This window comes from Sturnira hondurensis, unplaced genomic scaffold (genome assembly GCF_014824575.4).
Source record: "Sturnira hondurensis isolate 20B ecotype Veracruz unplaced genomic scaffold, ASM1482457v3 Scaffold0013515, whole genome shotgun sequence".
Taxonomy (NCBI): domain Eukaryota; kingdom Metazoa; phylum Chordata; class Mammalia; order Chiroptera; family Phyllostomidae; genus Sturnira; species Sturnira hondurensis.
The window spans coordinates 520901-533307 of NW_028086146.1; the positions used below are offsets into that span (position 1 = coordinate 520901).

At 39.1% G+C, this 12407-nt stretch overlaps 1 protein-coding gene across 2 annotated transcripts; it reads left to right on the plus strand.

Moving 5' to 3' along the window:
• The first annotated feature begins 558 nt into the window (after nucleotides 1-558).
• On the plus strand, nucleotides 559-11426 carry ZFAND5 (zinc finger AN1-type containing 5). 2 transcript variants are annotated; one of them, XM_037061671.1, is made up of 7 exons: nucleotides 559-637; nucleotides 3746-3845; nucleotides 5169-5328; nucleotides 5755-5866; nucleotides 6502-6605; nucleotides 8976-9101; nucleotides 9789-11426. In XM_037061671.1, the coding sequence occupies exons 3-7, from the start codon at nucleotides 5178-5180 to the stop codon at nucleotides 9935-9937; spliced, it is 642 nt and encodes a 213-aa protein (XP_036917566.1). In that variant the 5' UTR covers nucleotides 559-637; nucleotides 3746-3845; nucleotides 5169-5177; the 3' UTR covers nucleotides 9938-11426. The 2 variants fall into 2 exon arrangements, with proteins under 2 accessions (XP_036917566.1, XP_036917567.1); XM_037061672.1 differs by lacking the exon at nucleotides 3746-3845 and having other exon boundaries at nucleotides 9789-11423.
• Nucleotides 11427-12407: the final 981 nt, after the last annotated feature.

Genomic DNA, 12407 nt, shown 5'->3' on the forward strand with positions numbered 1-12407 from the left:
AGGGCGGGACGTCGGGTTGGCTACGTCACGACGCACCCCCCCGCCGTCGGGGTTTTCGCTGACGCACAGACCCCGCCCCTTCCCTCCTTCCTTTTCTCACTGCCGGAGCGCGGGGCGGGGAGGAAGCGTCAGTCGGCCGGACCGGGGTTCTATCTGCATCTCTTCTCGGGGCTCCTCGTTTGCTCCCGGGAGCTACGGGCCTCAACGGCGGTAGCACAAGTGACAGAGAGCGCCACCAGCGAGCCCTCGCGGTGCCGTTCCCGCTGCGCGCGCGCCGTTCGCCATCGTAATCGACTCTACCCGCCGCTGGTGGATGCGTGAGGCGACGACGGGCGAGCGCTGCGAGCCGCGGTAGCAGCCGCGGCCTCCGGTCCTATCTCCGCCTCTCCCACTCTTCCCCACCCCCCCTCCGCTTCCCTCCTCCCACTTCCCAAGCTCCGGCGTGTCCCGGCCACGCTCGGTGCTACTGCAAGAACAAAAGGACCCCGCGGCGGCGGCAGCGCCACCTCCGCCTGCGGCGTCTACTGACTCCGGGCCCGTGGCGGCGGCTTCCGGGCGTTCGGCTCGCCCATCTTGGAGGCTTCGGTCCGGCCTCACCGCCCCAGCGTCGCGCGCCAGCCGGGCTCTTGCACACAGGGTGAGTGGTGGGGAGCTGGGGAGCGCCTGGTCTCTCGTGCCAGGTAGGGGAGTCGGCTTGGGGGGGGGGGGGGCCGGGGCGCTCCCGAACTCCGATTAGGCCCGAGTCGGTCCAGGATGGTGGTGTCCGGGGGAGGGGAGCCCGCCCGCCCGCTCAGGAAGCACAAAGACGGAGGCGTCATCCTGTCGTCGTGGCCCGAGGGCTCGACTCTCCGCGCCCCCGGCTCACTCGCACACGCTCGGTCTGAAACAATACCCGCGTGCGACCTCCGGGGGTTGGGGCTCCGGGCCTCCCTCGCGAGAGTCCCGGGCGCCCTTGGCTGCGGCGCTCGCTGTGGGCAGCCGGACTCGACGAGACAAAGAGGCGGCCGCGCCCCCGGCCCCGCTCGCCGCCGACCCCAGCTCGCCTCCGCCTCCTCAAGGGAGCGGTTCCAGCCAGGGGTCGGTGCGGGGCCCGTAGGGCGGGGGGCGGGCCTGTCCTGCGGAGCTGCTGTTCTGCATGACTCAGTAGTTTTTGAAGAAGGCCCTGTCGGGCTTTCCTGAGCGAGGCCTGTGCTAGGAGGGGGGTGGGGGGCCGGTGGGACCTGAACTTCTAAAATTCTCTGGAACGTGTGCGTGAGGGGGGCTTCTCTGTAGTCGTGTTTAGTTTTCTCAGCGCCTTTGCGTTTTCGCCCGAGATCTCTTTCATGAGGGAAATGAAGTACCTTCCCTTTTGTTTCATGCATTTAGGCTGTTGAACTGGAATTCTGTGCTGCCTTTCCAAGCTTTGCGTGAAGCTGTGTTTTGGAAAAGGCCCGGGTTTTTATCTTCATCGTTGAATGCCCCCTTGAGAATAAGGACTTTACAGGTGTAAAGTAATACACAGGTCGTAGCCCGTTTCTATACCAGGCATTTAAGTAATTTACAGCCTTAGAAATTACAAATTACATTTTAAACTCGTTTTTAAACAAGATTTCGGAATTGAATTAGAAAAATACTGCAATTTTATCTCTCAAGTTTTTAAAGAAAATTTTTTAAAGGGATTTATTGTAGTTCTCCCCTATTTTCTGTCTCAGGCCCGATATTAAGCCTGGAAAAGGAGCCTTTTAAAATCACACTAATCTACAGCACTTGGCAAGGAGGAAACTCATACGGAGAGTGAGGACTTGCCCAAGGTCACTGGCTTAGTCAGAGGTAGATTAGAGGCTAGAATTCAGGTATCAAGTCCAGGTGAGTGGGCATTCTTAATATCTCTTAACATGTGCACTTAAAAGAACTAAATTCCATGCGTTTTAAAAACCTTTCTTTTAGTTGTTTTTATATTTGAAACTAGAGAGTTGTTCAGGGTTTTGGTATGTTTGGGGGTTTGTTTCTTTTAGTCGTGGATTACAGGAAGCCAAAACTATGAAAATAAACATTTCACCTTTACATGATAGACCAAACACATGAATGTTCAAGTTTCTATCAACTTTAAAGATACTGGCAATGGTACTATATTTTTCTAAAATACAGCCAAGTAGGAGAGAACCATAGTATCTAATGTCAGGCTTTACCCACTACCCCGTCCAAAAAGAAAATAAATTGCCACTAAACATGAGGATTCTTGCTGCCTTGATCCTCTGGACTGTGCTTGTTTTTATAAACAACCCTGGCCATTTTGGCTTCCTGGGTGATTAATGATGCTTGCATCTTCTAGATTGAATTTGAGATTGTTCTCTAATTCTCTACATTAGGAAAAACTGCAGCAGACTTAGTGGCATCTTTCTGTTTTGTTTCCTTATGTTAGATGTATGAATGCTGCATCCCTAGTTTTGGGGGTTGTGTAGGAGTTGGCAGGCTCTGGGATATAAATAGAAGCTGATTTCAGAGGCCCCTGTTGACTAGGCTTTATGTGAGAGCCTCCATCCAGCTCAGCCTGTCACATTGCAGCCTTGTGACAGGCTGAAGCGCCGGCCCATGTGATCTAAGCTTCTGAGAAGAAATATTAAGGCAAGCTGTGCACATGTGATGGCATTTAAAAGCTGGCTTTCTGGGCGGGGGTGGTGGGGTGGACAAACAACAAGATGAGAAGCCAGGTAGAAGACTAAATGTCTTGGTGTCTCTAAGTTGAAGATTATTTATAGTGAATTGAAGGTACATGTGTTTTCTGAAGAAGGAAAGGTGGAAGGAATACTGTTTGTGTTGGTGTGGGTGAAATCATTTGGATGGGATTCCCCCCCCCATTGTGTTTACATAAAAGATTTGAAGAAGCAGATTAACATTGTTGGTTGGGTCAAATTTAGGCCATTTTGCTAATAAAACCACTGTCCTATGACTGAAAGTCAGTGTAGAAAGTGTGAGCGTAATTCTTAAGCTGAGTTAAAAAAATGGCCCAGATTTTTGTTTAGGGTAAAGATTCACACACTTTCCATAGTGGGCATGCAAATAAATAGTTTTTTATTTGAAGCAGTATTTGGCCATATTATGTTCTAATTTTTAAAAACCGAGCTGAAAGTGTTTATTAATAAACTTCCTAAGTGATGTTGAAATGTTTACACTACTCTGCTCCAAAATGAGTCAGCTAAATTCCACTTACTATTTAAAGAGACAGTGTCAACTAAATTAGTACTATTGTTTGAGGTTGTGGATCTTGGTCACTCTCCATACAAGTTTGATTGGTTTGAAATATTTTCAAGGTTGAAAACTGTCCTTTTGCTAGCAAAAGTAAAAGTTACTGTTATTTGAGTGAGAATAGTTATCATCCTTCTGCCAGGTCAGAATTGGTTAGTCGTCTTCCATCCTTTTTTAAAATAATTTTGTTAATAAAATTTGCTAATAATTATTGACACATTATTTTAAGTAACTCACTGAAGAATGTATTCTAGAAGTGGTAATTGGAAAAAGCCATATAGAATTCTAGAAGATGATAAGGTGTAGCTTGAAGTACTTTACTGCACTTACTTGAAATGTTCATAACTTAATAAAGCATAAGTAATTTCTTTTATCAACAGTGAGGTACATTTGAATGACAGGTTAGAGCATATGCTCTTTGATAAAATGTTCTCAAGTTTTCTTTTTGTACGTTCATAGATATTTTTAAGTGTTGTGAAAACCCACTTTTTTAATAGTGTGTATTTTCTCTTTAACTTAGAGGAAAATATACTAAATTTAACATAAGATAACTATTTGTGCTGATTTTAACAAGATTTGTGGAAAAGCAAGACTATCATTGCTGTATAAGGATTTTTCTGGTAACAGCATTAAATATTAACCATTATTAAACATTGTGTATTTATATTGCTTTACTTTGCTACATTGAAATTGAGCTCGAGAAGGTTTTAATTTTCTGGTATGAGGAAAACAAGCAGTTGTTTTAAGAGAGCCTGTGGCTGAGAAATCTATGGCTAATAATTTGTTGTGGGGTGTGGTGCAGGATTCTAGGCTCTGACTTTAAATTACTCAGCCCCGTATTTCACATCTCAAATGTAGAATATAAAAGTGTAAGCAGCTGACCCCCTTAATTTTTAAAGAGCTTCACTCGTTGGTTCCAAGGCAGCAGGAAAGGCTAGATGATCTACCAGCTCTCTTTTTGGTCTGTGTAAAAAAAAGTGTTGCAATATTCTAAAAGCTGCCCAGTAGCAGAATTATTGAACTACTAGTTGGGCCCAAGTATATTCAGGTGTTAGTTTTAAGAAAGCCTAGAGCTACATCTAATATACAGCTAAGTTTAAAGAACCGGTAGATCTCAAGAGTCAGTAAATAGGCCCTGACCAAGTAGTATAGTTGGTTTAGTGTTGTCTCAATACACTGATGTTGTGGGTTCAGTTCCTGGTTGGGGCACATACATACAAGTATCAACCAATGCCCCTGGCCAGTGTGGCATGATTGGTTGGAGCACTGTCTCCATAACCTAGAGGTTGTGGATTCAGTCCCTGGAGCAGACACATTTATATCCCTATGTTTCTCTCCCTCCCTTCCTCGCTCTAAAAAGCGATGAAATACATGCCCTTGGATGAGGATTTTTTTTAAATGCCTAAATATTTGGAACAACAAATTAGTGTTTCTCTTTAAAAAAGTCATAAAAATAAATAAATAGTAATGAGGATTTGTAGCTTTCTTTGACATTTACAAGGTCCATTTAATATATTTTAACCAATGATCAGGAGATATCAGTTGCCTAAATTGATTTAAATATAATTTTGGTAACAGGCAGAATGACCTTTTCAGAAACTGAAGCAAAAAGCAATAGTGATAAGTAATATATATAAGTACATTTTCATGTTTAATGGTAGTTTTTTTGTTTGTTTTGTTTGGTCCTAAAGAATGAAATTATTATAGGTCATTATCAAGTTAAAAATGATTATTTTCATACCCTTTGTTTTTACAAAGGGAGCAAAATACTCATAACTTTTCTTGGCCTAATTTTTAAAATGATTAACACAGTTTGGGCCTTTGTTGGAAATAGGCTTAGTGTTCAGAATAACAAAGGTACATTGGTGACCGTTCTACTAATTTAGTGATTGTATTTCAGTTATATGCTAGTTTCTAAAGTTTTGTTTTTGTTTTCTTTATAGCTGAAAAATATGGCTCAGGAGACTAACCAGACCCCAGGGCCCATGCTGTGTAGCACAGGATGTGGCTTTTATGGGAATCCTAGGACAAATGGAATGTGTTCTGTTTGCTACAAAGAACATCTTCAGAGGCAGCAGAATAGTGGCAGAATGAGCCCAATGGGTAAGTTGTTTCCAAGGAAAAACTCATTTGAAGAACTGGTGAAAAGAAAACATAGAGCCAAGAATGGGGGTCTAAGACTGAGAATCAATGCTGAAGGCCCAGAGAGAGAAGACCTGAGAAAAGCTTGAAATTAAAGCAACAGCCCAAGTACTTTACTACAGCCCATTACTACATCAGGAATGAATGACTATCTACAAGTGTCTTCTAGCTGTTTCATTTTGTTTTGGGGGTTTTGTTTTACACTTGTATTCACTGGATATGACTTTAATAATGTGCTTTTGTTTGGATATTCAAGTGTAGGATTCTGCAGCACAATGAAAATGCTTAAATCACTAACCTAATTAAATGCAAGTATTTGTTACTTATTTAGTCTTGATACTGAGTGTAGTATTGCTTTGTTTCTTACAAATCATTTTTTTTAAATAGGGACAGCTAGTGGTTCCAACAGCCCTACCTCAGATTCTGCATCTGTACAAAGAGCAGACGCTAGTTTAAACAACTGTGAAGGTGCTGCTGGCAGCACATCTGAAAAATCAAGGTAAGATTATTTCAGAGTTTTTATAATACAAGGGAGAAACAAAGATAGCTGTGCTATCCATACTATTATAATTATGAATGTTCATATATAATGAGGGTGTTAATTTATCAGATGCCCTTGGCTTTGCATGTGTTGCACAGTAAGGGATTTCAGTATCTTTTAACATATGATCTTGTAGGTCATTGAGTAAAGATGTGTATTGTAACACACTCCATAACACCCCCAAGGATGCTGTGTTGAGAATGCTGTGCTTTTATTTCCTTATAATTAAGGCTTAGAGACTGTAGGGAGTGAGGCTTTGCAGACTATAGTGTAATGCCACACAAGGCATTTTGGCAAAACTGCCCCCTTTTGCCCTTAAACAGATTAAAGACAGCTAAAAATTTCTAGTTGACTCTAATAAAATAATGTGATTTATACAAATATGCAGCCTTGAATTGATGAGACATTTATCAGATTGCTTTCTTTATTCTCAACCATTTTTGCTGAGCATCCAGTATCTTTTTAAAATTAGTATTTAGCTCCGATTGATCATGTTGGAAATACTATATAATTTAAAGTTGAACTGACAACTTAACTCTCTCACAAAGAAGTACCCTTAACATCTTTAAAAATGTTTGCTTGAACTCAAATAGAAATGTACCTGTGGCTGCCTTGCCTGTAACTCAGCAAATGACAGAAATGAGCATTTCAAGAGAGGACAAAATAACTACCCCGAAAACAGAGGTGTCAGAGCCAGGTATGCTTTTTGTTTAATACTAGTTCAGTTCTGGACTTGGTAGTATGAGAAAGGAAGGGTTGGTGGGGGGATTCGTTCCTTCCCATTGAAGGACCAAAGATGGAGAGAGCTGTAAAATACAGACCAAACAAGAACCAGCTCTCTTCAGAGAGTGTAAAATAGTCACTTTACTCTCTTTCTTCTCTGCCCACCTCCCACCATCCCCCACACCAATAAATTAACAAAGATTATAATCTGGAGACAGGAAGTATTAAGATTTAACGAATTTAAAAATTGGTTTACTGTCATGTTTTAAATGTATCTAAGTCATTAGAGAAGGCATTGTTCAAAAACAAGAAATTACAGATTAAATTTCAAAGCTATGAAGAAAAATTTTTTAATCAAAAGTAATAACTCTTCAGTCTTGATGTTGCTAGTATTGTAGAACATATTCAAGCAAAAGAACATATTAAACACTAAGACTTTCAGGTTGAAGTGTAGGATCCCATATTTTGCAAAAGTTTAAAACTTAGTATGGGAAGGTATTTTTGGTTTTCATTAGATAGTGACTGAGTCAGTGCTGAATTTATATAGTGCCAACCACAAGTTTTCTAGTGTGCCAGAAGGTTGATTTACTTGAATTACCTGTGCTAGGTAATTCATAGAACAAGGATCTATGTGTTTTAAATTGCACGTAGTTCATTTTTGATAGCTTTATTATTTCCTGGTAGTGTTGACTGAAGATAGTATATACCTTTATTGTGAGGAAATAGTGTCAGCGCATATATAATCTGCTTTGGAGGCTTGCTTTTTCTAGCATCACATAATATCACGAGCTTATGTGATAAAGTTAAAGTGAAAATGTATAGGTTGGGCAAGTGAGTCCATATTTGGTATTTTGAAGTGAGTTCCATCCTTCTGCAAAAAAGCTGACCAAGTTGGTGTGTGTGACAATTTTTGTTTTTTGAAACAAAATTAGTCTAGCCTTGGGATAGTACGCTTTTGGGTTAGATCTGTAGCTAGCCTCTGCATTATTATTTCGTAGTAGTAATTCTGTATAGTTCATCGTTTCTTTGCCTTTTTCTATATCACGTTTCTTTTCTTAGCCCCTCGTATCTGTATGTCTTATGCACCACTGCTCAGTTTCAGGTGTGGTCAAGGGAATGGCTGCCACTCCTCTCCTCCCCAAAACTATCCCTGTACCGTCAGGAAAAATTATAGTAAGGTTGTCATAGTAGATTATTAGGAATAAGTAATAGGTGGAATATTTTGTTAGGCTAATATTAGGCTATTTAATATCTAATAAAATGAGTTACAAATTTGGGGAGAATTTTTGAGTAAGTTGTCATTAAACCAATTTGCCTTGCATCTAGAATTTGGATTTATGTTAATAGTATTGGTGCTGGCCTATTTAGTCTGTAATTTTAGCATTTACATATGCTAATTTGCTATTCTTGGGGTTTGGATTAATATTAAAGCTCAGTTTACAGTGCTTCTGGTGTAGTTGAATTTTATGGAGGTAGAATTAAATTTTGTAATTTTAAAGTAGTGGTAATACGGACTTTAATCCAATAATGGACAATTTTTGCCTTCATATTGATAAATTCTGTTGATATCCTGTGTAAACTAAAACTTAGCCTTTTTAGGTGAAAAAATGGACTTTTTAATGTACACCAAAATTACTGTTTTAACCTTTGAAATCCTTAAGTCTAAAATCAAGATTTCACAAGTATGAAAGACAGTGCTTGCTAATCTTTCAAAAGGAACTCCAGATTTTCTGCATAAGACGATAAAGCACTTGTTAGAAGGCAAAATAATTATGAAATTACAGGATCTGAAGTTAGTGATTAATGATTGGGGTTTTACTTGTCAAAATTTGGTGGTTTTATCTATAGGATTTCTCCTCCCCCCCCCACCCCCGCCCCAAGTATAAAAGCAAAATGGCTTTTGCAGTCAAGAAACTCAGAAGTTGTCAGCTTTATTTACTGAGTAGTAATGACTTTGAACAGACCTAATTCAGATGTTTACATGTAGGCAGTTACAACATGGAAAAACTGAGCATGTGACCAACATCTCAGATCCTAAAATCTTTTTAAATTGGGATTTTGTTTCTCAGTACTAGCTGTTAAGAGTGAGTTGAAAGGAATTTGGAGTGGTAGTTGTATAAAATTTAGAGGAAGAAGTAGTATTATGTTGATTGGCAAGAAAATTTTAGATATGATAGTTAACGTTTATAAAAGTAAAAGGTTCTGTTTAAGGTACATGTTTTTAAGAAAGGCTTCTTAAACATTTTTACTAAGATTTTTAAAGTTTTTTTTTAACTTAAATAATTGGTTAATTTTCAGCCAGTAATCTCTTGACAAATTACTAATTTTTACCCTTACTTTTCAGTTGTCACTCAGCCCAGTTCATCAGTTTCTCAGCCTAGTACTTCTCAAAGTGAAGAAAAAGCTCCTGAGTTACCCAAACCAAAGAAGAACAGATGTTTTATGTGCAGAAAGAAAGTTGGCCTTACAGGTATTAGAAAACACATTAGACAGACTATATTTTACAGCTAGGGTTCAATGAGGTGCTCCTGGTGACTTTATAAGGGGCTGGTTGGTCTTCCAACAAAATGCCCGACTTTCAAGAATAGAAAATCTAGTTTGATTTCCATTTGTCTCCCTAATTACATAAACCCTTTTATTAATTTTAGATGTTATGAATTACTTTCCTTTATTGGACTGGTAAAAAAAATTATTGATTTTGATTATTTCCTTTGGTCTCCTGGGTAAAAGGTAGCTGAACTAAACAGTTAGCACCTACTTGGAACCAGGCAAAAAAATATTGCAGATACTTTTTGTTTCCTTTAAGGTTCACAGTTTTATTGTTGTCTTTCCCTAATTTTCATTTGAAACATTACACAGTTAACATATGGTAGGAGGAGGATTTAAATCCACATGTTCTGGCTCTGAAGCCTTTGTAGTTAATTTCTATCCTGGGTGATAGCTGTAGGAGTTTATGGAAGAGTAGTTACTGACTGTCATGTCAAAGGTGGTTTAAAAGCTTACACAATTTGAGTGACAAGTCTCAGTCTTCCATGTTGCAAAGAGTCATGGAAACCTGGTTCCCTTTCTATAGTGAGTAAGGCTTTTTATTATTATTTTTTCTCCCTTTTAATTGCTACAAGTTCCCAAGTGACTCTGCTTCCTCTTTTGTGTACAGGGTTTGACTGCCGATGTGGAAATTTGTTTTGTGGACTTCACCGTTACTCTGACAAGCACAACTGTCCATATGATTACAAAGCAGAAGCTGCAGCAAAAATCAGAAAAGAGAATCCAGTTGTTGTGGCTGAAAAAATCCAGAGAATATAAATTACTACTTGTGAAGAGACTGAAACTTTGTTTTTATTTTAATATATCGTAGGAAAACATTAAAGAGCAGATGCATGGCCATTTTCCTTTGATGTTCTCCAGAGTTTTACTTTATACTTGTCTGTCTTATTGATATTTTAGGATGTTCGGGTGTTTGTTACAGGCAGAATTGAATAGGTACAGCCCTACAAAATGTATATGCCCTCCCTTAAATAAAATTGGATGAAAATCTGCACATCAAATTGAGTTACAGATACTAGGGACAAAATTCAGTTCCCATGTGCCAAACAAAGTACGTGAAATCTCTGCATGTTTGCAGCGTTTCTGCCTTTTGGGAATGTAATCAAGGTATAATCTTTGGCTAGTGTTATGTGCCTGTATTTTTCTTAAAAATGGTACACCAGAAAAGGACTGGCAGTCTACTTCCACCATAATTAAACTTCACCTTGTTAATTTCCACATGTTCTTTGGAAGCTGGAAGAAGGCGATAAAGAGGATCAGACCTTCCCATGAAACCAGTACTTGATGCCATGTGTAAGCAAGGCTAATCAGTCTAAAAGCTGTCAAATAAGACATTCTGTGAAAGGTAAACATCACAACTGGTTGTCATAGGAGTAAAACCATCAAGCAACAGGGTTTGAGCTACAATTGAAGCTTATTGTGCTGGCTGCACCAGAAGATGTCTGCATTACTCACTGCTAGAAATGTGTAGCACAGAACTGCACTAGGATTAATTTGTTTACAAGAAGACATTAAAACTACATTTGGTTTTCATATACAGCAGCTCTATTGAATAACATGCATCTGAATTTTAAGTTGCAAAGGCATCTGAACAGTTAATTTTTCATGTGCATCTTTTGTTGAATGTTTTGGTTCAAGAAAGAATGTTTAAAGCTTTTTTAAAGACTTCAGTTCTTAATGTAACTTTACCCTTCTGCATGGAAAATCATAACCAACATGGCTGCAGTAGACTTAGTGGTATCCAGCACCACTTGCAGAGGGCTGCTTTTTCATATTAATTGTACTTGGGTGTAGGACTCTAGTGTTCTTGGGTGTATTGCATGGGCTGCATTATTTACAGCATTGTACAATAACAACTAGAAGAGGCAGTATACTTCACTGATGCTTGTCTGGTAATATCACTTCTGTGTTATAATGGAAGGTTTTCTGTGATGTATGAAACGTGTGTGTGTTTTTTTTTTTAATATATAAAAGTATAGATTAGTGTTGTGGTAATGCCTGTTTTCATCTGTAAATAGTTAAGTATGTACACGAGGCACTACTATGATTTGATGCAGTGTTCAGTCCTAGTTTTTACTTTCATTCTTAAAGCATTCGATTTTGCTTTCAATTTTATGTACCTTAGTTCTGAGTTAGACTTGCAGATGTGTACAGATAGTTCATATTTATGTATTGCACATAATCATGCTATCCAGCATTGATGCTATATTGTATTATGTAAATAATAAAAGCCATGTACAGAGGGAAACTTCCACTTGTTCATTGGGTTTTTAAGCCATAGTTAGAAATTCTACAGAAACATAATTAGAAAATGTTTCATAATCAACTTTTTAGTTACGTGTATGGATTTTGCATGGCTATGTTGTACATTTTTCATTGCCAACTCAACATGTGTTCACTTGAGAACCATGAGATGAGTTTTGTGAGGTGCATTCCAGTAAGGTACATAACAGGTGATTGTTTTTGAATAAGTGAAAAGGCACTTGTAGGCTCTTACTGCCTAAGAAAGGAATGAAAATCGAACAGTTAACGGTCTGCTTACCCTTTCTGGTTTTGTAGGTGACACTTTAGGCATGACGGTTGGCATGAAAACAGGCATAGTTTTTATTTACTTTTGGGTGTGGCTCTCATGTAGAGATTGGATCCGTGGGCTTGGTCTTCAAGCTTTCACATGAGATAACAAATAACTGGCAAGTTCTGACTTTGCCCACAGTAACAGAAGCCGAGAACAGAACCATGGCTGCTCAGTGATGGAGTTTCAAATGGAAATACTTCCTCTGGTTTGCTATGATTTTTCACAGTTCTTTGGGTGTTGATGTGTTTGCTTGAAGTGAGGGAAATATGTGTAGAAGTTTATATATGAGATAAGGTAGTACCTGAAATATGAAGGGTCACAATTGACTTGGTAATTATGGTTTAAAAATAAGACATTTTTCTCTGTCAATATTTACTTGATACATTTTAAATCTTAAGATTTTGAAATCTGGAGGCAGGGGATAAAGAAGATACTTGAAGATAGTGGACCCTCAGATTTCATTGATTTATTTATAAAAGTCTTTGAATAAATGCTTCTATAGGCATTTTTTTTAAATGAGAAATGTTAAGAACAGATTTGATCTTAAAGGATTTAATTTGTCCAAAGCATCAGTAGGGGAAAGGGGAACCAAAGTGTGTGAGGCAGCTGACTCTAGGAAGACTGCTATAGAGACTTGTTTTCAAACCTGAATGT

Coding starts and splice junctions, on each gene's coding strand:
- ZFAND5 (XM_037061671.1), top strand. CDS start 5,178: ATGGCTCAGGAGACTAACCAGACCCCAGGGCCCATGCTGTGTAGCACA. Junction 5,867..6,501: donor AGCACATCTGAAAAATCAAG/GTAAGATTATTT, acceptor GAACTCAAATAG/AAATGTACCTGTGGCTGCCT. Junction 9,102..9,788: donor AAAGAAAGTTGGCCTTACAG/GTATTAGAAAAC, acceptor TTTTGTGTACAG/GGTTTGACTGCCGATGTGGA.